Source organism: Morone saxatilis, unplaced genomic scaffold, assembly GCF_004916995.1.
Source record: "Morone saxatilis isolate NCDOM2014 unplaced genomic scaffold, NCSU_SB_2.0 Contig15, whole genome shotgun sequence".
Lineage (NCBI taxonomy): Eukaryota > Metazoa > Chordata > Actinopteri > Moronidae > Morone > Morone saxatilis.
In genome coordinates, this window is record NW_023339707.1 from 15,511,961 (window position 1) to 15,534,559 (window position 22,599).

Genomic DNA, 22,599 nt, shown 5'->3' on the forward strand with positions numbered 1-22,599 from the left:
TGTGTGTGTGTGTGTGTGGCGTGCGGGGGTGGCTGCCTGCATGCCTGTGTGTGAGGCTTGTTTACTGAGGTAGTGAGGCTGCCATTTTTTCTGTCTGCGAGAGTCAGAGATCTCCCAGTGACACACAAAGAAAATGTTTTTGTCTTCTTGGTTCGTAACCCACATCATCAATGGCTCAGCACAGCATGACCTCCTTTCATCCCCTGGCCTGACTCTTGTCTAGGCCTGGGCTATATCCTCTGAGTACAGGCCAATAATAGAGCTCTCACTCTCTCTCTCTCTCACACACACACACACAAACACACTCACTAGAGATGTTACAGCTCGGCCGCATAGCGTAGCTGCATGCTAACTACTCCTCTCCTCACCTAGCTGAGAATACAGGTGTAACGTTGATCTGTGTGTGTGTGTGTGTGTGTGTGTGTGTGTGACAAACGCTCTCTTTAGCAGGACAGAGAATAGGTGTACGACAAGCAGCAGTTTCCTTGTTTGCTCCATTTCTTGCTTCCTCACTCGTCATTTTTCCTCCCTCTTCACCCTCACTCCCCCTCCCTCTTCAACACTCTCTGCACCCTCTGCTTCCCCTCCCTCCGTTCCTTCTCCTCCTCCCTCTCCGAGCAAGTTTGGCCCAGGGAGACAGGTCGGCAGCGCCACTGGTGTGTTACTGTCCCCATGGCAACCACCTCCTACCCCCTCTCTCTCTCTCTCCCTCTCCCACCAGCTCATTTCTCTAAAGCACATGCGTGTGGGTAAACACACACATGGTTATTCAGACCTGCACCCACACACATCTCCTATGCCATCCAGTCCCTGGCTCTAGCGGGGCTTGTTTGTTCCACACACCCCTGTGAGTGGTATTTGGAGAGTCCCTGCCCTGCTCCTATTTCAGTGCCTCCCTCACGCGGTGTTGATGTCTCCCAGCTAGGTGCGGCCGCCGTCGCCAAGGCACGCCATTGGCCAGAGCCGATGCCGTCTCTTCCTGTTAACTCAGTGACCGAGTCCCTGTCCAGACATCTGCCTGGGCCACTGCCCTGTCCCTTGCTCTCTGTGGCTCTTGTGTTTGGCCTCAGAGGCCTGAGGCATGCAGGGCTCCTCTATTCACTGTAGGCAAGGCAGACAAGGACACAAAAACAGGGGTTGAAAATCTGGCAGATGCTATCTCTGTCAGAGAGGACTGAAGAACCATCTCTATCCCCAAGTGTATTTAAGATAACTATCAAGTCTGCACCCAAACACAAACCCTTCGCCATATACGAGCCTCTGTACCAAAACGGACATCCTTCGCCATGTTTTCTTCTGTTCCAAAACACAAACGTCTTGCTAGTTACTTGATTTACTCCCACCTTAAAAACAGACATGGCTCTGAACTAACCTCCTGTCAATCAACTCCAGGCTCTCACACACTCACACCTCATGCTGACAAACGTGGCTCACCACTCCACAAACGTTTACACATTTTGTGCATCGGAACTTCTTTCCACTACATTTCAACCTTTATACAAAACTGGCAACAATAAGAAAACCTCAACAACAGTGTTCCTACAGTGTCATTCCGTCTGCTCCAGAGTCCCATTTGGGCTGCTCTCAGGTCAGGGAGTGGATGACTGTGTGGGCTTGCAAACGGCTGCACTGCTGTGGCCACTGCCAGTGCATGTGTTAAAACTGGGTTGGGAGAGGGGAGGGAGAGAAAAATGGCGGAGCACCATGCTCTGTGCTGTCCAACCTAAAATGGCTGACATCACAAGCTGTTAACCAGCCAAGCAGAGCAAGAGGCTGCTACTGCTGCTGACCCAAACCTGCTCGCTCTCTGGACGTGTGAGTGGATCGCACTGCTCTGCCCCCAAAGACTGTGAAAAGGCTCTTGAGTAAGCAGCTGAGTCTGTTTTTTTTTTTTTTTGTGGTCATACTTGGTCGAGATCTGCAAGTTAATTGTCATTACGTGGGTCAACACATAAGAGGAGGCGAAACTCAGTGATGAAGAGTCATTACTGAAGGACTGACACAAAGTCAGCTGATCATTCCATGCTTTAAAAAAAAAGGGGAAACCAGTAGAGCAAAACAAAAAGATTCTCAAGGATGTGAAATGAACAACCCGCAAACATGATTTCAGTAAAGTGGCGGATCAATCCTTACATACAAATCCACTCAACCTGTGTCATCTGCAAACCTACAACTGAGGGGAAGAAAGGGAGGAGAAAGAGGGGTGGGAGGTGGCGGTGGAGGGGTGAGCAATACTGTGAGATGTACAAAGCAATACGGCATGATAATAATCATCATCATCATCATCACAACAATGACAATAACAATCATAATAGTAACAACAACAAACTTTTGCACAGCTGTTATGAACATCAGAGATTGACAATTCTTCATATCCAAGGAAAACATACCCGAGTGTTTTGTTTCTTTGTTTGTTAATCAACAATAGTGTAGAAACTGGTGTGTTCCACTAGTAAAGGTGTACCGGGGTTGATAGGTGGACTAAGCTGCTTGTCTATATGCCTGGGACTCACGTGGACATCAGACAGAAACTAGCTGTCTGGGAAAGCTTTGCTCTAATCCCTGGAGTCACACACTCATGACAACACTAACATGATAAATAACCAAGGCAACAACAGCTTGCAAACTCATAACTGGCTGTTAGGCAACATGGAATAAAAGCACAAACTCTGCTTATAGTTTATGAAGAAGTGTGGCAGCTGTGATTTTTAAAAATCTGTGAACACAAAACATTTGTATCACCTCATGACATAAATAAAAGAAAAAAGAAAAATACAGGCCTAATGACACGAGCTTGTGGATAAAAGGGTAAATTACATGATGACTTATCATAGCAGCAACTCTGACGAACAATATTAGTCATAGGAGAGGTCAAAGTGATTTCTAACTTCTTCATTCATACCACAAGCCTGGGGAACTGTGGGAATCCTGCCTTTTTGTTTACGCGATAATCAAACAGGTCAGACTCTAACATGAATCGACAACATCAAATTGCTACCAGCGCGACAACAATGTATCCACAAATGTGAGCAAGTAGCGGTATTTGTATTAAATGAAACAGCAGAGAAGTGGTCGGACTGTATCGCTCAGTCCCCTGAGCGCAGCAGCGTCAAACATTTCCGAAAATGATGCGTGTTCATCTTCCGCTCAAGTTAGGCGGAGTGAGCCCCAACTTAATGGGCTTGACTACATTATAGGTTTTTTAAAAAACGGTAACCAATTCAAGAGTGGAGGAAAGACGAGCCCCCAGCCCAAAAAACTACTCTCTCCCTGTCTCTCTCTCTCTCTCCACCCCCCCGTTGCTGTCGCCATTTTAAGCAGGCGACATGCAGCTGGCCAGCAAAAGCCCGCAAAGGTAAGGCTTTCACAATAGCTCGCACAAGTTTGGGGGGGGGGAGAAAGGTGAAACACTTGTATAAATGTGTATCATAAAACCACACTCACCTCGCTTTTTTGTCGGAGCTCAGTGTATGCAGCGCAGGGTTTAAAAAAAAAAAAAAAAGTTTAAAGTGATATGGGGCTCAGTGGAGCCAGAGACTGACGGAGGTTGTTTGGGCTTCACTGATGGCAACCTTATAGGTGTAAGCCCCCCTCTGTCCATCGGCTGCTGATAAACGTGACACTGGAGCCAGACCGGTCCTTACAACGGCCCCTTTTTTTTTCTGCGCTTGTTTATTTCGAGTGGCTCTCAGTGTTAAAAGCAGGCAGTGGAGGGAGGAAATAACGACGGACGTACCGAGGGAAGAGACGGACACGTGACGCAGACGTCACTGACGGTGGAGTTGGCGTGAGAGCTCGAGCTCCGCCGTGCAGAGAGCAGAAGTGAATCAGACATCCCGTCCTGACTTTGACCCAGCACTATAAGGGGGCTGGTTAGGGGGGGGGTCGTGGTCAAGTTTTTAGAGGGGGGGGGCAAAAGCATCCTCTGTCTCTGGTTAAACGTGATGTTACAGCAGCTCACACCTGTCCCCTTTCCCAGGTGACTCTCTTAAAGAGATAGTACAAACAATAAGCCCCCTCCCAGCCTTACCCATAAGTATCCTACTGTGCACCATACCACTAATATACACAATTATTTAGAAAATGCATGAAATACACAATAATGTTCACTATGTAATGGACTTTACTATTTCGCCCTTGTTGCCTCCAAGTTCACATTTATTTTGCACACACACAGCAAAAGTGAGAACATCTCCTGCAACCTGGTTTTCTGTGTGTCCGCTTGGTAATTTCATTAAACGCAACTTTATTTAGAAAAATGCACAATGTGACTACAGTATTTAACTTAAAAAATAAAGGTGTGAGGAACAGATTTTGAACTGTGTAAGAATGTAGTACCCAGTGGATATTATACTTCAGAGATGCAAATTCCCTTACAAATTTGCAACTAATCAAACTACAATAATAAAAAGAAAACGGCTGACACACCTCAACCTGAGGCCCTTTTGGGGAACCAGGGCAGTTACCTGCTTTGCTTGGCTGGAAATGCAGCTTTGCACAGACACATTTAAAATCCTTATGCATAGCCGTAGAAAATATGTATAACTTTAACAGTACTTAATGGTGTACAAGTAATGTTTCTGTGAATTAAAGCTGAAATTAAGATGAATTAAATGTTAAAAAATTGCTATTTTAAACAGCTTTTCTATTGAATTTATCATTTAATTGTTTCTTTTGTATTGATTTTTAGCCTATTGTATTTATTGTTTCATGTTTATTTTTGTTTTTTCACTTTTACTATGTGGAGCACTTGTTTGTTTGAAAGATGCTATATAAATAAAGTTGACTGACTTGAGTTTAGAGTCAAATTTACTTTGTTGTTTCCTGTGAAAGGGACGATATGTCCTCCTGACCGTATCCATTTGTGTAGCCCCTGTTTCCACTATTAGGTACACTTAGACAAAACTAATCTCTAATGTTTAGTTTTCATTGATATTAATGGTGGCTCAAATAAACATCTCCCAGTATAGCAGCACAAATACAACCCTCCAAATTGACCATAAAGTTGAGCACCTCTCTTAAACAGCTTATAAAAGAAACCCTGAACATTAGGATTTAGTTTTACAGGGCTGTTGTATTAAAGTCTATTAGTTTTTCTTAGAGTCTTAGACTCAATTGTGCACCTCCTCCAAAAAGTGGATGAAAAAGTTACTCAGTTACAGTAGCACATGTGGTTATTTACTATCATAGCAGACAAATCTTTCCACATATTAGTTACCTCAGGTTAACTGTACACTTACAGTATTGCACTCACATCATATAAGACTATTCTAAGACTATATTGATTTTTCATTAAGCAGTGTTTATTATGCATGTATGCTATTAGACTCAAATTAAGGATGACGACACAGCTCCCACATCTTCCTGGATGACTCATGCTTAGTGGGTCAATTTTTAAGATTGAAAAGAGAAATTGAAATACACTTATTCTCCTCCTTCTCTAATATCCAGGGGGTTACGAATTTATTTATAATCACATCGATTCCAGCATCTGATATCACAACATACAGATACTAATGTCCTAAGAAATATATTAAAATATCATCCATTCTGAGATGAGAGAACACTGCCATTTTATTCTGGTTCAAAACAATAAAGAGGTGTATTTCCATTTATCTGACCTAATTTAAATTAATTTAAGTTTTATTTTCCACACGTGAGATCAGATTGCCAGTTCATTTCCAGTGTTTTAAACTCTAACCTCATAGGCCTTCTTCCATCAAATCTGATCACTCAAGAGTCAATTTCTAATCACATTATTGGCCTTATCGCTCAACTTACACCAGTTAATTAAATAATATTAATTGTGGTTATCTCAAATAGTGTTGTTCAAGAAAGGATGGAGCCAGATAAGACTTTTACAAAGTAGAGTGAAGCTCACCATCATAAAAGAAGCCCTCTGCTGGACAGAAGAGAGAATGACAGACAGATTTCAATGAGTTCAATTCATCCATTAAGGATCAGTTATAAAAATGGTCATATCATTTAATTCCAAACATTTGTTTTACTTCAACATCCCCTTCAGACATGTATTAAGACATAAATATAAATAGTCTTCTTGGATATGTGCTTGGATATCTCTAATTTCAATTTTAAAATCCACAAAAAGGCATTTACTCTTTCTACCTTGTACAAATCTAAAGGTATGAATAAGCAAGTTTAGTAAATTATTAAAATTTTCCATCTGGATAAAAGATGTCTCCTTAGCTTCACTGTAAAGTCCGTTCTCAGTGTTTGTGCACTGGTGGATTCAAGCTTCTACATCACACTTATATATATTATTATAAGTTGCATAATGGACCAGGACTGACTTCCAAAACTATTTGTAATGTCACAAATCATACTCATAGCCCCCCCCCTAAAAAATCAGAATTTCAAGAGAAACTTTACACTTTTAGCAGATAATTGTGAAAACATCCTTCCTGTATCAAACTCTGCACATACATCATTCTGCACAGTGACGCTTAAACATTCAACTGTAGCAGCAAGAAGAGAAACATTAATGAAAACGTTAATGAAACTTGATTTGTTTATTTAACCGCTACAGTTAAACAAAACTGGATGTCAGAAAATAAAACTTATGTGCATATTTGTAACGTGACAAAGACGAAGTGGTTCTCAACTTTTTTTTATTTCTCATTTGCATAACCTCTAGAGGCCTGAAGGAGTAAAACATTCTAGTATTTCACATGAAATAAGCAAATTTTAAGTAAGCAAATATGAGTTTCAGAACAACATTGTCACTCTTTTCTGTCCCATTAATAATCTCATGATCGTTAAGATTTATCTCTCTTTCAGCTCCGAGGTTGGGAACTGCCTTTTACGTCTGCTGACAGCTGTATATGTTTGATCAGCCCATGTTTAGTTTTTAAGATATCCCACTGTGACATATAATGCTGTTTACACATTTATTTAATGACAGCAGCTTCACATGAAAGGAAGGTTGCAAATATATATAATAATCAAATTAGCCACTAAATAATAATGAATAATAATAATAATTGGAAAATAACTATGACAGACAATGTCCCAGCCGGAGGGAAAACCCTGGAGCAACATGTTACATACTGAGCTGCCTCCTCTTTTTGATTTTTATTTGATCTCTGCTCATTATTACCATTGTATCATCATACAACATCACTACCAACTGCAATTATATAGATAAACTATATATAACTTATTATAACTTCTTAGTTTTATATTAGTTGTTTTTACTTGTGGCTCCAACAATTAATCAGTTAATCAACTGAAAATTGATCAGAAATTAATTAAATAATAATTTTTAACAAGAAAAAAGCCAACATTTTCTGTTTCAAGCTTCTCAAATGTTAGTACTTTATGTTTTTTCTGTCTTCTATTATTATAAATTAAACATCTCTGTTTTTTGCACTGTTAGTTGGACATTTGGACAAAAAACATTGATTCAACAGATCAATCCCTAATGAAAATAATCATTAGTTGCAGCCCTGATATAATGTGATTTCTGTAGAAATGCTTTGTGTCTGTGTTATCAGATTAAAACATTAAAGAATTTCTTACCATAAAAAGGGAATAAATGTTTATTTAAGTATTTATTCATCCATACATATATTTTAGTTTTTCTTTCATTATAATATATTATGTTTTTGCTTTATTAAACACATTGTGAACCTCATACAGCCCTGATTTGCCAACACTTACAGCACTTACAGACCCTGACCGCTGGGGGTCGCTGTGGATTTTAAAGCAGCTCCTGGCAACCGCGGCGCAGAAACGTCGCACTCTCTCATTGGCTGCTGTCGGCTGGGGTCAAACCACATTGCGCAAGCTCAGATGGCCTTTTTCGGTGAGCGACTGAAATCTGTCAGATCAGCGGAGCGCACATTCCCCTAATACCTTCAAATATCTCCCAGTACTTTCTTCCCCTAGACAGCGCTGGAGGCGTACATCTAACCCGAGGTGTGTTCAGCTTTGGATTATAACTTTTCTCCGTCTGCAGCCGAAGGAAAACAACAAAGAATGACGAGCAGTTTAAAGCGGAAAGAAGAAAGTCATCTGCTGAATGGAGGTGTAAAACAGTCCACATGGAGCAAAGCCTTCAACAGTAATGCTGTTTGGGAAGAGAAGGTCAGTCCGTTGCCCTTTGAAAAAAGAAACTTCAGCCCGGCACTTGCATTGTTGCTGTCGCTATTAATTGCCCCAAAGTTCACAGTGCACCCAGTTTGCTGGCAGGTGTTCATAAAGGAGGCTATCTGCAGCTAGCTGCCATGCTAAGGATTTAATCAGATTTGGCTCAAATGGAAAGGAAAGGCGTTAATTGTCTCAGCGATTTGGGTTTAGTTAAATGCTAAACAAGCAGGTGGACGATATGGAAACGGTGCTGGCTTTTAAATGACTCCCCTATTCACTGGATTCAAGGGATTCAGTCAATTAAGTCCCTTTTTTAAATGTGTCATAATGTTCTCTCACATTATTTATCTATTAGTTAGATTTTTTTAATTGATTGATTCACTTTTAGTCTGTAAATGTCACATTTGAGAGAAAGGAAGCACACAATGTCTGACTTCTTTTGCTTTAAACATGGCAAATGATACATCAATCATCACAATTGTTTAAATGTATTGATTAATAATTACTTTCCCAAGCTTATGTTAAAATATGTTTCTTCATCAATTTGTTTCCCCCCTTACCTTAACCCCAAACCCCTACCACTCATCTCAGCAACACCTAATCATAACCTGAGTTAAGTCTAAGTGAAGCTTTAACCCTTGAAGGAGAAACCGACTGTGACACAAGACTGTTGATACCGTTGGCTGTTTAGTCAAAACATTAGATTATTCACTCCTGGTATGAACAGTTTGTTGTTTTTCCTGTTGGAGGAACTATAGCTGGACCTGATAACCTGCATCAGGGCTAGATGTTGACATGCCTTTTCATCACATACAATAGAAAATACATTTTCTACATAAGTAACGTCAGAAAAAGAACATGAAATGGGTATTGGCAGTATACGAAACTAATGCTTCCAGACGTGGTATTGTTCAGTACTGGCATCACATCATCAAGTTATTTTTCTGTATTTTTCTTTTACAGGACGAGTTTTTAGATGTGATTTACTGGCTTCGGCAAATTATTGCAGTAATCCTTGGTGTGATATGGGGTGTTGCACCGTTGAAAGGATTCCTCGGAATAGCCATGTAAGTATTCTTTACAGCCAGTCTCAACCTTTCACCTTTAACTGAGCCAAGAGGCCTGTTCATATCTGATTGCACCAAAGTAAACAGAGAAAAATTAACATCTTCGTGCCTTTTATCTTCTCAGATTCTGCATCATCAACGCTGGCGTCCTGTATGTATACTTCAGCAGCTTTCAGCAGATTGATGAGGAAGAGTATGGTGGCACGTGGGAACTCACCAAAGAAGGCTTCATGACATCTTTTGCTCTGTTTCTGGTGAGGATGCTAATATTTATGGCAACATATAGACTTTTTGTAAAGTATTGTGAATTAGTTTAGGGTTTCTTTAGAAATACAAGTTAAAATATGGCCTAATACTTATACTCAGTAGATGTACATATGGTAACAGTTAATTCATCTTGGATCTGTCAGATTCAGTTGAGTAGCATTGTTTTAGGTGCAGATGATTTACAAACTGCATTGGCATCTTATGCTCACTTCAGGTTTAAATAGAAATAAAGACTAGTGTAGCCTGAGTCAGATGTAAGACACTATTAAAAAAAAATGGTAAATTGTACATTGGTGTTTTTGAAATGGGCAATCTTGTTTCTAAAATATTGATAGAAATGGCAAATTCTGGTTTCAAATCTACACCGTGTGTACTTTATAAGTTGAGTGAGTTGAGGAAAGGGAAGTGTGCACCAATCGAAGATTTTTTTTTTAGGATCTTATCACATTTCATGATTTTAAAAACTCATCCAGCATCCATATTAAAAGTTTAATTCAGTGATGGTTAATGTTTTGTGGTTCACTGCATCTGAAACATGTAGAGAAGTACTTTACATGTGAATGAATGTGAATGAAACCACACCTCTAAAGGCCCCTTTAAACGTCCCAAACGAAAGATATCAGTAATGAGTGAAATGTGGTGAAATCTTTGGTTGTCGAGACAAGTCCATTTGTGACTTGCAATGAACTTGCAAGATTGTTATCGTACAGTGTTGAAGTGCCCTAAGGTCTTTGTCTTACATTAGATATACATTTTCATTTTAAGATCAGATTCTTGTGTTTGAGGTTATCAGAATTTGGGATTAGTCAATGTTTATTGTTAGTTCAGCCTATCATTAGTCAGTCTGTAATGAGTTCACTTACCGCTATGAAGTGACTCAACGTGCTGTTTGTGAATCATAAGATTTGATCATTAGTGTCTAATGGTTGTTTTTTTGTGTCTTTACCAGGTGGTGTGGATAATCTTTTACACAGCTCTACATTTTGACTGAGAGGAATCCATTGGACACTTAAATACAAACATTTCTGTTGAAGTAAATTGTCAAGACAGAGGAACTCCATGACTTGAGGGGTGTCAACGCTCCTACATACAGTATGACTTTTCAGTGTGCAGTGCATCATGGGAATCCTAGTTCGATTTAACAAGATCCTGCAACACCACCGTGATGAACATGTTCAAATACTGTACATCTCTCTAATTTGGGGGTTTCCTTTTTAAGGCACCCTCCATTACACTTCCCATATGTTCTATTTCCTTCCTCACTCCATTGTCGTCATCTCTGACTAAACACTAACGAATACAGAAAGCAAATAGCTCAGCTGAGATTGGTTGCAGTTCACCTTTTTTATGTAAATCAGAATAAGGATTCTTTCGTCTTTGTTGGTTTACTACAGGCCTTTCTTCAGTTTTAGAAGAGTGACATGAATGCAGATATTAATTTAAAAATAACAATCAGTATGTGTTTTCATCCTAACTGCTCATAAGCTCATCACTTAAGTAACAGGAACTGGGCAATAAAATAAATTCTCACCGTATAGTCGTTAGGGTTCAATCAGTCCATGAGTGTAAAGTGTTACCTTTTTCATTTAGGGACAAAGCGCACCATGTTGGATGTTTAAAACTAACTGTAAATTATTAATTCTGTGGCTTCACTGTTAAATCACCCCTCTGAAATTTCATTATGATATGTTTGCCTTTTAAGAAAATCTGACAAAATACTTAAATATTAACTATAACTTAATACTTAGTTAAGTAGTGCCATAGCAGTAAGCACATTATAGGTTACTGTTAATGTTACCAGCTACAGTATGTGTCTGCAGACTCATCTGTTTTCCTGAAATAGTGATAGGTGACGCAGAGCCTCAGGTTTTGATTTGTTTTTTTTTTCTCTCACTGCATATAAACAATGCATTTTTGAATAAAATCTGTCAATTGTTATTTCTTCTAAAGGGTCTGGTGTCCAACAAATGTGAAAAACATGTAGCTAACCGCAGCTGAGATCTCACTCCTACTAATTTTAACATCAAAAACAAATGCTGGTGGTAAGATACACATATCAGCTGTTCTCCAATCGTGATGCAGGTATCTGCCAGTAGTATCAAAGCGCTGTTACTTCAGTCAGGAACTTATAACCAACCAAGTTATCTGTCCATTTCAATTATTTCCTCCAAGTAAAGGGGGAGGAAACATGCATGCCGTTTCAGATGCAAATGTTCACAGATTTGAGCTAAAAACTGATCTGTGCACTGCCATGACTTGCTGTTTGTATATCTAGATGTCATTTAATAATGGCGTTAGTTAGGAGTGTAGACATAATTTAAATTTATTATTTTCTCACATGTAGCTTCCAGATCAAAGTCTTACCTGTTGTTTTTGAAATTAATTTAAACTTGTATGTAAATTCTGTACAATGTCCCTTTTGTCAAATCCACCTTGTATTACACAGATTTATTTGTACTTATGTTATATCTTGTTTGATGTAACATATTTCTCAGTATTTTATATTGAAGAACTTTTAAAAACAGTTCTGGCAAAGTTCTTGTAATGATACTGTTATATTAGATACACAGCTGGTGTTTGAAAGGATTGTATTTTCTGATCAAATCTTTTGGGAATCATTAAACATGGGCTTTATTTGGCCTCCATTTTCAAAGAGATGGTATCTTTTTATCGAAAAGTAGAAGAACTTTTAGTGTATTACTTTTTGTCAGATGATTAATTCAGTGATTTTTTCTTTCTTTTTTTTGGCATGTACCTTCAAAGTGGAATTACTGCATTGTACTGCTATTTATACTTTATACTTTTTTCCATACAATAAAAACCCATGTCAAAACAAACAAAACAAAAATAGATGAAGGAAAAATAGAAACGATTAAATGAAAATACTCGTTATTAAACAATGAGATACAAAATTAAAGTTTTGAGCTGTGTTGGGAAAAGTATCAAAATCTTTTACTTGACGAACAGAAGCAAACATGACTCAGTAAACATAATCCCTTACAAAATAAAGTGCAGCAATTTGTAATTTTACTTTTACACAATGAAATATAAGTTGCAGCCCCTTCATGCAACATAGACAAAGAATGCACAAATATATAAATTAGAACAGTATAAATAGTATTGACTTGCATACACATGTACACGCATAAAGTGTGTACAGTGTGAGCAATGTTGAGTCTCACAGCTTGAAGGAAGAAGCTGCTCTGTAGTCTGGTGGCAGATATTTCTGTACGGATTGCCAGACGGCAGCAGGGTGATCAGGCTGTGTGACAACATGCACTTTAAATTTGAATTAAAAGTATTCATTGGATGGCAGAATGCCCCTGTCAAGAGTTATATTACTAGATCATTATTATTTATGTATTACTGATGCGTGTGTATATAATTTGTATGTTAAACCCTGATCTTTACAGTAAATATAGCCAGATAGCCAGATTTATGTAGTGGAGTATAAAGGACAATATGTCTCTCATTAATGTTGTGGAGAAGAAAGTACTTGAATGAATGTACTTTATTACTTTTCACCATTGGCTACTGGTCAAAACCTTGACATACTGTACTTAAGTCAATAGTCAGATTTTTTACCATTTCAATTCAATTCTGTTTTATTTTTATAGCGCCAATTCGTGACAAAAGTTATCTCGGGACACTTTTCAAATAGAGCAGGTCTAGACCTTAGACTCCTTATAACATTATTTACAGAGACCCAACAGTTCCCACCATGAGCAAGCACCTGGCGACGGGGGCAAGGAAAAGCGTCCTTTTAAGAGGCAGAAACCTGGGACAGACCCGGCTCTAGGTGGTCCTAGAGTTAGTATCTAATATCACTGATTATCTTTCTGAAGTTTTCCTGTTGCAAATGGGCCTTAATAATACTTACAACCTTGTCCTAACTTGATTTTTTGCCACGTTTTACTGCAGCAGGCGTTTATGTCCCACACAGGAAGGCCAGTACTCCTTCCTTGTGTCTATCAGAGCCCTGCACTGCTCTTTTACCTTGTCGGCACCTGCTGGAGAACAATGCATTTTCCAGCCGACTGTTTTTGCAAACGCGTTGACATCATTCATAAAAAACCTCCGAAGAAAGCCCGGATCATGACGTCATCTACACAAGTTTAAAAAAAAAAAAAAAAAGTGACGTAGAAGCCAAGATGGCGGCTCCCCTTTCCACGATGAAATTTTGGAAGCCGGGTAAGTACGAAGAAAATGTCTAAATGCGGCATTTTCTGTACGTTTTTGGGTTTGTATTTAGAAACGCACCGCTGCTGATGTGTTTGAGTCGGTCTCCGTTTGGCTGCTGCGGCGTTCAGGGACGCTGCGTGATCTCTGCAGCCCAGTTCAGCTCAGCTCGGATAATATAGCTCTGCGGAATCAAAGTATAACCTGCCAAAATAAAAACATACAAGCTGGGAGGCGGAAAAGTACGACAGCTGCATGAATTTACGCGATCAAAACTGCACCGGTGAAGGGTTTTCGTCGTTCATAGGTCCTTCGTTTCATGTCTTGGCATTGCACTAAACCCTGGCTGTCATCCTCCTAAATCCTCAACCTGCTTACATTTAAATAAAACATCTTATCTTCCCCTTCACCATCTGTTCTGCTCCAGGGTCTGAGGCACCGGGGATCTCAGAGGAGCGGGAGCTCAACACAGAGACCACTGGCTCCCCCATCATCTTCAACCCGCACACCGCCCTCTCCATAGAGAAACAACGACAGAAACTCCCCGTTTTCAAGGTTTTCACATGACTTTAAAACATGCATGTAACAGTAAGGGTGGCGGAGTGGGTTGGTGTGGTGTGCCTGTGATGTTTAATTGTTGATTATGAACTTTTTTTTGTGGTCAATTCTGTCCTATTCAGCACAGAAACAACATCTTATACTTGGTGGAGAGCTTCCAGACTGTCATCATAGTTGGTGAGACAGGATGTGGGAAGACAACACAGATACCTCAGGTTAGTATAATCCTTGCAACTTGAAAAAAAAAAGCATTTAATATGAGTCAGTTTGGGCGTGTAGCGTTTGTTATCTGCCTCTGAAAATGATAGAAATGCCCTCAAAGTCACACATGCACCAAATCTACCAGCTAAAGGTGCAACATTGCCGCAGTGGACTGATACCCTTCATGTGGCTTAACTCCCATCGTGGTTTTACACGACCTTGTCTTGATGCTTAGTGGCCTGTTTTTCTCTTTTTTTTTAAAGCAGGGTTTAATTTATGCAGAATCTGCTGTTCTGCAACATCAGTGTCTCTATCTCATGCTTTGTACTCCTCTCCTTTTTTTTGATCTACCTTCTGAATCCTTTCAGTACCTGCTGGAGGCTGGATGGGCAGCGGAGGGGAAGGTGATTGGAGTGACACAACCTCGACGTGTGGCTGCTATCTCTGTAAGACCTCTAGTGGATGTTACTACTCAGCTCAATCGATGTTTGCCAATGTTGTTTCACTGGGAAAAGTGAAGGACACACGCCTGTTTCCTCTTTTCTTGCTGATAGGTAGCTAATCGTGTAGCAGAGGAGCGGGGGGCACTGCTGGGACATGAGGTGGGCTACACCATCCGGTTTGACGACTGCTCCGATCCCCACGCCACAAGGATCAAGGTATACAGACGGGGGCCACCCCATTATCCTCACCTCTTCCACTCGTCTTTCAGAGGCTGGAGTGGGTTCTGTTTCAAAGCTAGATAAAGTAAGGCTAAATTTTGGTGATGGAAAAACTGGCATGGCCAATTTCAAAGGGACCCCTCGATCTCTGACCTCAAGAGATCTGAATGAAAATGGGTTTTATGGGTACCCACAAGTCTCCCCTTTGTAGACCTGCCCACTTCGTGCTAATCTCATGCAGTTTTGGGTGAAAACCATGCAGTGTGATAGAACTGTGTTATACCAGCGTCCCTAAACAGTATTGGAATTACATAAATTGGGAAGGACTGGAAGGCTGAGACACATACTTCATGCCACCCCAGTCAAAAAACATCTGGACGTGCTCCTATATACAGTTTGAAGTCTTCGTTACGAACTGTCCTGTGGTCCCTTTCAGTACTTAATTGTGCCTGTGCGCTTCAGTTCCTTACAGATGGCATGCTGGTGCGGGAGATGATGGCTGATCCTCTCTTGAAAAAATACAGGTACGTGATTGTAATTAATGCATCACAGGCTGTTATCGCCGTACGCCATGACAGTGTGACAGTGAGCCAGCATGAACAATCCCAGGCCCCTGAAACTGAGGCAGCTAAAAAGAATTCAGCCATCATTCATTTAGTAATTTACAGCTGTGCTTTTCCTGCTTTGACATGTCAAAATGTCTCCTGTTAAAAAACTTTTATTGGACTTATTTTTGTAATGAAGACTTTATTGGATTCACTCTAATGTTTTGTTGTTGTGCTGTTATCCTCAGCGTGTTGATGCTAGATGAAGCACACGAGAGAACCCTGTATACAGACATAGCCATTGGTCTACTAAAGAAGGTAATTCCAGCTGGTTCTGTCAGTGGAAGAAATTCAACTTCACTATTTCACTGTCATTTATACTTTACTAGCATGAAAACAATCCTAGAAAGTTGTCTTTTTCACTTTTAACCCTGACTCTACTTCTCTGTTCACACTGTTTTGTCTTCTCCGATTCCTCTTCTAGATTCAGAAAAAGCGGCGAGACCTGAGGCTGATTGTGGCCTCTGCCACTCTGGATGCCAAGGTGACTGCATCATTAAGATGAGCAGATATGCTTGATTAGCGAGGAGAGAGAAAACAAAGACAGACAGAAGGGAAAAGTTGATGTCAGGTCAGATCACATTGTACTGACATCTGCGATACACTGATGAAAGAAAGACACAATCGGGCCACGACTGTGCTCAGCATTAAACAAGTCAGCTGAAATGCCATATCAGACATCTACTGTACTTTCTGTTTAAAAAGGCTTTCATCTACACATGCACATTATTTAGTTATACTGCAGTTTTAAAAATGTCAGGTTGAGGGCAGCAAGAGTATTTTCTTTGCTTTGTTGCTGCAGAACAAGAATATTAACTTTCTCTTTAAATATAATCACAAATCAACTGTTTACTCGTGGCTGTGTAACATATTACAGATTAAAAATGTCTCATTAGTGTTCCATTTACTAACCAATATCACCTTCATCTGAAGAAATTCCATGATTTCTTCAACCTGAACGAGTCCGGGGATCCCAACAAAGACACGTGTGGAATTCTGACAGTGGAGGGACGCACATTTCCAGTGGACGTCTTCTACACTGTCAGGTAGTCATCGCACATAATCCAGTCTGAGGAAATGATGTATGATTTGTATATTTTGTTTTTAACTCTGACGTGTCTTTTGTTTGTTCTCAGTCCTGTCCCAGACTATGTGAAAGCCACAGTGGAGACGGTGCTGAAGATCCATGAGACGGAGGATGACGGAGATGTCTTGGCTTTTCTTACTGGGCAGGTTAGTGGCCATATCTTTCATACTACTCAACCTTTATTTATTAGTATTTAATTACGCTAGCACCACATTTGATATGTTGTTGGTCAATCTTTTTTTTCCCTTTTTGTTTTAAATGATCTTCTTATCATCATCCCTTATATGTTTCTCCTTTAGGAAGAGGTGGAGAAAGTGGTGTCCCTTCTGCAGGAACAGGCCAGGACTCTGTCAAGATATGGCATGAAGAAACACCTGAGAATTCTGCCCATGTACTCAGGTCTACCTTACGCAGAACAGATGAAGGTCTTTGAGAGAGCACCCTCCTCTGTTCGCAAGGTAAATGTTTCTGCCCATGTTTTTGTAGTGAGATTAGGAAAACAGATGATTTCATAATTTCATTATGAGGTGTGCCATAAAGTCTTGACTTTCATATATGGCCTCTCTTACAGGTAAACCAAACATATTATGTTAGAATCAAGGAAGTGAAGACATTCTTAGAGAGACAATAGCTGGTAAAATGGTATAATTTACAAAACGTAATTTATTCGTGTCTTCTGTTTCTTTCAGGTTGTGGTGGCCACTAACATAGCTGAGACCTCCATCACTATAAATGGAGTTGTATTTGTCATTGACTGCGCGTTTGTGAAGCTTCGAGCCTATAATCCTCGCACTGCCATTGAATCTCTGGTGGTCACTCCCATCTCCAAGGCTTCAGCCAGCCAGAGGGCTGGGAGAGCCGGACGAAACCGCCCTGGGAAATGCTTTAGGCTATACACGGGTATGTTTGAGCTTTGCAGGAACAGAAGAATAATGAAAAGTGCTGTAGAATATCGTCTGTTAGAGGAATTGATCAATATCATTTGTGGCAAAGTGTTATCCTCCACCCCCTCTGCCTGTTTTTCTGTCTGTTCTTTGTCGTTCCCTCCCTGTGTTTCTTATTGCTTCTGTTCCTTTCATCAGAGGAGGACTTTGAGAAACTGCCTGCCTCTACTGTGCCAGAGATGCAGCGCACCAATTTGGCTCCTGTCATCCTGCAGCTCAAAGCATTAGGCATTGACAACGTGCTGCGTTTCAGCTTCCTTTCTGTAAGTAGCTCGCTTTGCATCCACAGGGTGGCTGGGTTGTGTTCACCCACTGTGAAAGGAATTGTACTTTACATTTTAATTAGCAAGAATGGCCCCTGGCCTCTGGGGAAAAATGCATAGAAACCATAAAATGAATGCTGTATTGTGTATTTGTGCTTTTAAAGATGTAATGACAAACTTCCCAAGTACACAAGCTTCTCCTTTAATTCCGTCTTTCAGAGTGCAAGTTGTAAATGTTGGACTTAAGATGCATTAACATTTTTCTATAATATTTCAGCCTCCTCCAGCTCAGACCATGGTTCAGGCTCTAGAGCTGCTCTACGCTCTGGGAGGTAAGAAACAAGGCTGTCAGCAGGGTGGTAAAGTAAAAAAGAAAACTGTCCTTCAACTGCAAGACCAGTGTTCAGAATTCTGTGTTGGCAGGCATCTAAACACTAAGGTGTCCTTGCACATGATGCAGAATCTTAACCAGCTGTGCGTCTGTTGGCAGGTCTGGACCATTACGGCCGTTTGACTGATCCCATGGGTGTGCGGATGGCAGAATTTCCTCTCAGCCCCATGTTTGCCAAGATGCTCCTAGAGTCAGGAAACTTTGGCTGCTCCAAAGAGATTGTTACCATTGCAGCAATGATGCAGATTCAGAATCTATTTGTTGTGCCGCCCAATCAGAAGAAAGCTGCCGTAAGTGAAAACAGGCTTTTCAAAAGGAGCGTGCAGAAATGGTATGTCAGCATAACAATTAGCCCATTTTTGCTATCTCACCCTGCAGGCCCGAGAGCACAGGAAATTTGCAGTGGCTGAGGGAGACCACCTCACCATGCTGAATGTGTATGAAGCATTCATTAAGGTATAGTCTGTGTGTATACGTACAGCATAAAGCTCAGCCTGGTGACAGCGGGCACACACAGAAATACTAGGGGCATGTGAACTGAGCAAAAGTCAGGGGGAAAGTTGACTCTGATCGAGACTGTGAAACCTTCTTCATCTTTCCTGCAGCACCAGAAGAGCTCCCAGTGGTGTCAGGAACACTTCCTCAATTATAAGGGTCTGCTGCGGGCTGTGACCGTACGAGAGCAACTCCGGCGTCTTATGAATAAGTTTAAGGTGCCAAGGACTTCCAGTGAAGGTACAGTATGTATGCATCATGTTTATAGTGTGTGGGTTTGTATCAGCTGACGTGTTCAGACGAGGTAGCGACAGTAGCTGGTGACCTCTCTTCCTTTTTGTTTTTAATCTTACTTTGAAGAAACTTGTTCTTAGTATGACAACATATTGCAATAACCATGTTTTGAATGTGGAAAAGCCGAACACCCTGTGGATATCTGTCTTACACATAACTAAAGCAAAATAGTAATTTAATATGTTCATTGCTTCTTCTTTTGCACAGGTGACCCTGATGTGATCTTAAAGTGCATTGTGTTTGGATTTTTCGCTAACGCAGCCCGCATTCACCATTCTGGTTCCTATCGGTAAGAGTTAGATGTCAAACTTTTTCCCAGCAAATTAGTTATTTATGTTTTCATATGCTGTTAAATCACATGACACACTCTCATATTCATTTGCTCCACCAGGACATTACGAGACGATCGCGAGCTTCACATCCACCCCAACTCTGTGCTGTTTGGAGAGAAACCTCCAAAATGGTCAGTACATTTTCTTCTATGTTCCTAATGTGGTGTCTTGTACAATAAACATAATTTCCTTTTGCTCCCTCTCGTACATTCAAGGTATATTATACATTTATACTCCTACGCTCACCCTATTTCTACTTTGTTTGCTTTCCAGGGTCGTTTTCAATGAAGTAGTGCAGACGTCGAAATACTACATGCGTGATGTGACTGCTGTTGAGTCTTCCTGGTTGGTTGAGTTGGCCCCTCACTTTTACAAGCAGGCAAAGGTAGGTCAAATAAACAAGCTTGTTATTATTTCACCGTAACAGCATGGACACACTGCCTGCGTGAGAAGTACGTGGCAGCTGCCACACTGAACTGGTGCGACTCACACGCATGTGGTGTCCAAACAGAGAGCGTTTCTGCTGTGGCGCTGCTGCTAGCTCTATCTCTCCACATTGAGATTGCCTTTGATAAATACAATAGAATAAAAGCCTTAAATGAATAAATTATATCCACATAAACGCTGGAGGGCTTTTAATCTGAAATGGATACAGGAAGTGTTGAGTTAAAAAAATAAAAATAAATGTCATGTCTGAAACATATTGTACAGATGTTGGAGGCATAATGTCGATATGACTATGTACAGATCCTTTTTTACTGTGTATGTTTGCTGGGAACTGCGTACAGCTCGCGGAAAAAATAGGCGAAACCTCAAACTAACATGTTAACATGGGCGCCGAATTAAAAAGCAAGATATTCCATGATTCACACGTGCTGCAGTCGTGGACAGTGTATCCAAGGCTGTTATGAATGTTCTGAAATGTTCGTTTCACTGCGGCTGGAGCCCCAGTTGTATGTTAAATAATTTCTGTGTTTATTTCATAATAATCTCTGAGCTCCTGACACCACAATGTATTGACTGCTCTCACAGTCTGCTAACAGGATTACTCTGATTTAACATTAACCGTGTCTTGTCGCTTCTCTGTTTCAGCATGGTTCACTGGCCAGCAAGAGGTCCCGGGTCCTCTAAATCTCACCATCATTTCCCCACGTTAAGACAGGAAGACTCACTGAACTACAAGGAGAAACCCCCTCTCAAGTTGCCACTGTGCCCCTCCCCATTTCATTGTATATAAAGATGTAATATATATTTGTTGTCCATGTCCACCAGCACAACCCCACCACACTACGTGGCCATGCTAGAATGGGATTAAGTGGATTCATTTTTAGCGTTGATGTTAACGTGTGACTTCATTTGAAAGCGTCCGTCTTGCTTTTTTGGCAAGGATGTAGTTTATATTTGATCTGTGAGAGTAAATGGTGCTGACTGTGAGATGAGATCGGGCTGTGCCTGACCAGTGCGCATTCAAGTGTGGTCATTTAGTTCACTCTCATTCATACTTGTATATAGTCAGAGCAGGCTCAGGTCCAGGGAACGGCTCCTGCGCCACAGGCCCGTCCACATCTGGTTCTTGGCTTCATTATTTTTTTAATTGCTGTATTTTCCTGTTGCATGATAAATAATGGAAGACACTGGATTGTGAGGATGTTTCCCTTTGAGAGACTTATCACATTGTTATTTTTAGTTTTAATTTTCTTCTCCCATAGCCTGGGTGCCTTTTATGTTTTTCATTTTTTCCACTTTATCTCCAGTTTATTTTTTAATTTCTTAAAGAGTCTGTACCTTCATACAGAATGTACTGGTATATATATATTTTCAGGAATTTACTGCAGATGGAAATACATTTCTTTATCTTTTTCAGCCAACCTCAGATCCTACATCCTATAATGATACTGTGAAAAGACTGCTTTATTTTTTGATCCTTGCTTTCCACTCTGCATTGCCACTTAACTACAGTCTAACTCAGACATAGTGGCCTTGTCACCACACTGTGCCAATTTTCTTTATCAGCCTATTTCACATTTCATTTTCAGATGGAATGTGTAAATGCACCCAAGCATTGTAAATGAAAAGCTGTGAAATCAAAACTAAAAAGTGCCATTTGTTCCTGTGATGACATACAGTGCATTCAGACATGCATCTAAAGCCTCAAAGAAACAGTAGCATTTATTCGATTTCAGCCATCTTTTTGGCCATCGTAATTGCCTTCTTCTTAGGGCCTTATTGTACTTTTTGTTACCATCAACCTCGTCTACCAGGTGTTCAGTAAAATGGCCAGTTATTTGTGATTTCCGCGATCCATCCCACATTGACTGCATGCGTTCTACATTTCTGCTTTTGTTTTTATTTGTACCTTTTATGGTTTTGATTTCTTCAGCGGTATTTGGCCCTGAAAGCGTCAGTAAGCAGTATATTAAAGGTTTGTCATTTTACCATTAAGGTCACCAAATTTTACTTCTGCCTGCATGGTTTTTCGTAGATCTTGTTCTTGAGGTTACTACTGTAGATTCAGTGAAACTGTAATCAAACCACAGAACAACACACCACACCGTAGATAGGTAAGCCAACTCCACTTAGATGGATATACAAATGAGATACCTTTGCATGTTAAATGGTACTCTGATGTAGAGCTATACACTTTAAGATCACCTCGTAGACTTATTGCAAATGAAAACATTTGCGAGATGACTTGTTTATCCTCATTTGTGCTGATACTCCTGAGTATGTATGCAGCCAAAGCAGTAATCTGTAGACCTGTGTAATTCCTCACCTCTGAGATAAAAACTGTCACCTGCCATTCCTTCCTCACATCCTTAAATAAAGCCTTATTGTCATGCAGTGAGTTAGCTTTTGATTTTATTCATTGTACTGTTACTGTACCTTTTTTATGCTGTGTACAACTTTGCCAGGAGGTGTCACTGTTGTACCACAAACAGTGCCTACCCCAAACGATACAGAAGATCATCAGTGAGACTGGGCATTTATGAGTCTGAATGTAATAATTCCCCTTGTGATGCAGTGTGTAGCTTCAAAATGGTTGATTTTGCTTTTGACACTCCATGGGCACAAAAAACTACTTTGATTTATGAGCCATTAATCCATTTAGAGATGCAGTATGGTGAGTACCTGCAGTGATCTGTTT

The 22,599-nt window shown here is 40.4% G+C and overlaps 3 protein-coding genes across 3 annotated transcripts in view; 2 read left to right on the forward strand and 1 right to left on the reverse strand.

Moving 5' to 3' along the window:
• zhx3 (zinc fingers and homeoboxes 3) overlaps positions 1–3,737 on the reverse strand; it is an 11,199-nt gene extending 7,462 nt beyond the window's left edge. The window contains exon 1 of the mRNA XM_035656107.1: positions 3,445–3,737. The gene's annotated coding sequence lies outside the window, so the exon portion shown is untranslated. The remainder of the gene's footprint in view (positions 1–3,444) is intronic.
• Positions 3,738–7,799: 4,062 nt separating this feature from the next.
• On the forward strand, positions 7,800–12,098 carry rab5if (RAB5 interacting factor). The gene is made up of 4 exons (XM_035657082.1): positions 7,800–8,106; positions 9,073–9,176; positions 9,301–9,430; positions 10,393–12,098. Exons 1-4 carry the CDS (start codon positions 7,999–8,001, stop codon positions 10,432–10,434), a joined length of 384 nt encoding a protein of 127 aa, XP_035512975.1. The 5' UTR covers positions 7,800–7,998; the 3' UTR covers positions 10,435–12,098.
• A 1,468-nt stretch (positions 12,099–13,566) lies between these two features.
• zgc:158828 (probable ATP-dependent RNA helicase DHX35) lies at positions 13,567–22,299 on the forward strand. The gene is made up of 21 exons (XM_035657370.1): positions 13,567–13,634; positions 14,050–14,177; positions 14,303–14,395; positions 14,750–14,827; positions 14,936–15,040; positions 15,506–15,567; positions 15,837–15,906; positions 16,073–16,132; positions 16,582–16,694; positions 16,785–16,881; positions 17,035–17,193; positions 17,425–17,635; positions 17,818–17,942; positions 18,220–18,274; positions 18,433–18,623; positions 18,712–18,789; positions 18,939–19,068; positions 19,330–19,411; positions 19,514–19,585; positions 19,728–19,839; positions 20,547–22,299. Exons 1-21 carry the CDS (start codon positions 13,595–13,597, stop codon positions 20,583–20,585), a joined length of 2,100 nt encoding a protein of 699 aa, XP_035513263.1. The 5' UTR covers positions 13,567–13,594; the 3' UTR covers positions 20,586–22,299.
• Positions 22,300–22,599: the final 300 nt, after the last annotated feature.

Excerpts from the sequence above, each read along its gene's own strand:
- zgc:158828 (XM_035657370.1), top strand. The coding sequence starts at position 13,595 with ATGGCGGCTCCCCTTTCCACGATGAAATTTTGGAAGCCGG. Across the intron at positions 16,133-16,581 it reads CTGCCACTCTGGATGCCAAG|AAATTCCATGATTTCTTCAA; the intron begins GTGACTGCATCA and ends CTTCATCTGAAG. Across the intron at positions 19,412-19,513 it reads CACCATTCTGGTTCCTATCG|GACATTACGAGACGATCGCG; the intron begins GTAAGAGTTAGA and ends TTGCTCCACCAG.
- rab5if (XM_035657082.1), top strand. The coding sequence starts at position 7,999 with ATGACGAGCAGTTTAAAGCGGAAAGAAGAAAGTCATCTGCTGAATGGA. Across the intron at positions 9,177-9,300 it reads GGATTCCTCGGAATAGCCAT|ATTCTGCATCATCAACGCTG; the intron begins GTAAGTATTCTT and ends TTATCTTCTCAG. Across the intron at positions 9,431-10,392 it reads CATCTTTTGCTCTGTTTCTG|GTGGTGTGGATAATCTTTTA; the intron begins GTGAGGATGCTA and ends TGTCTTTACCAG.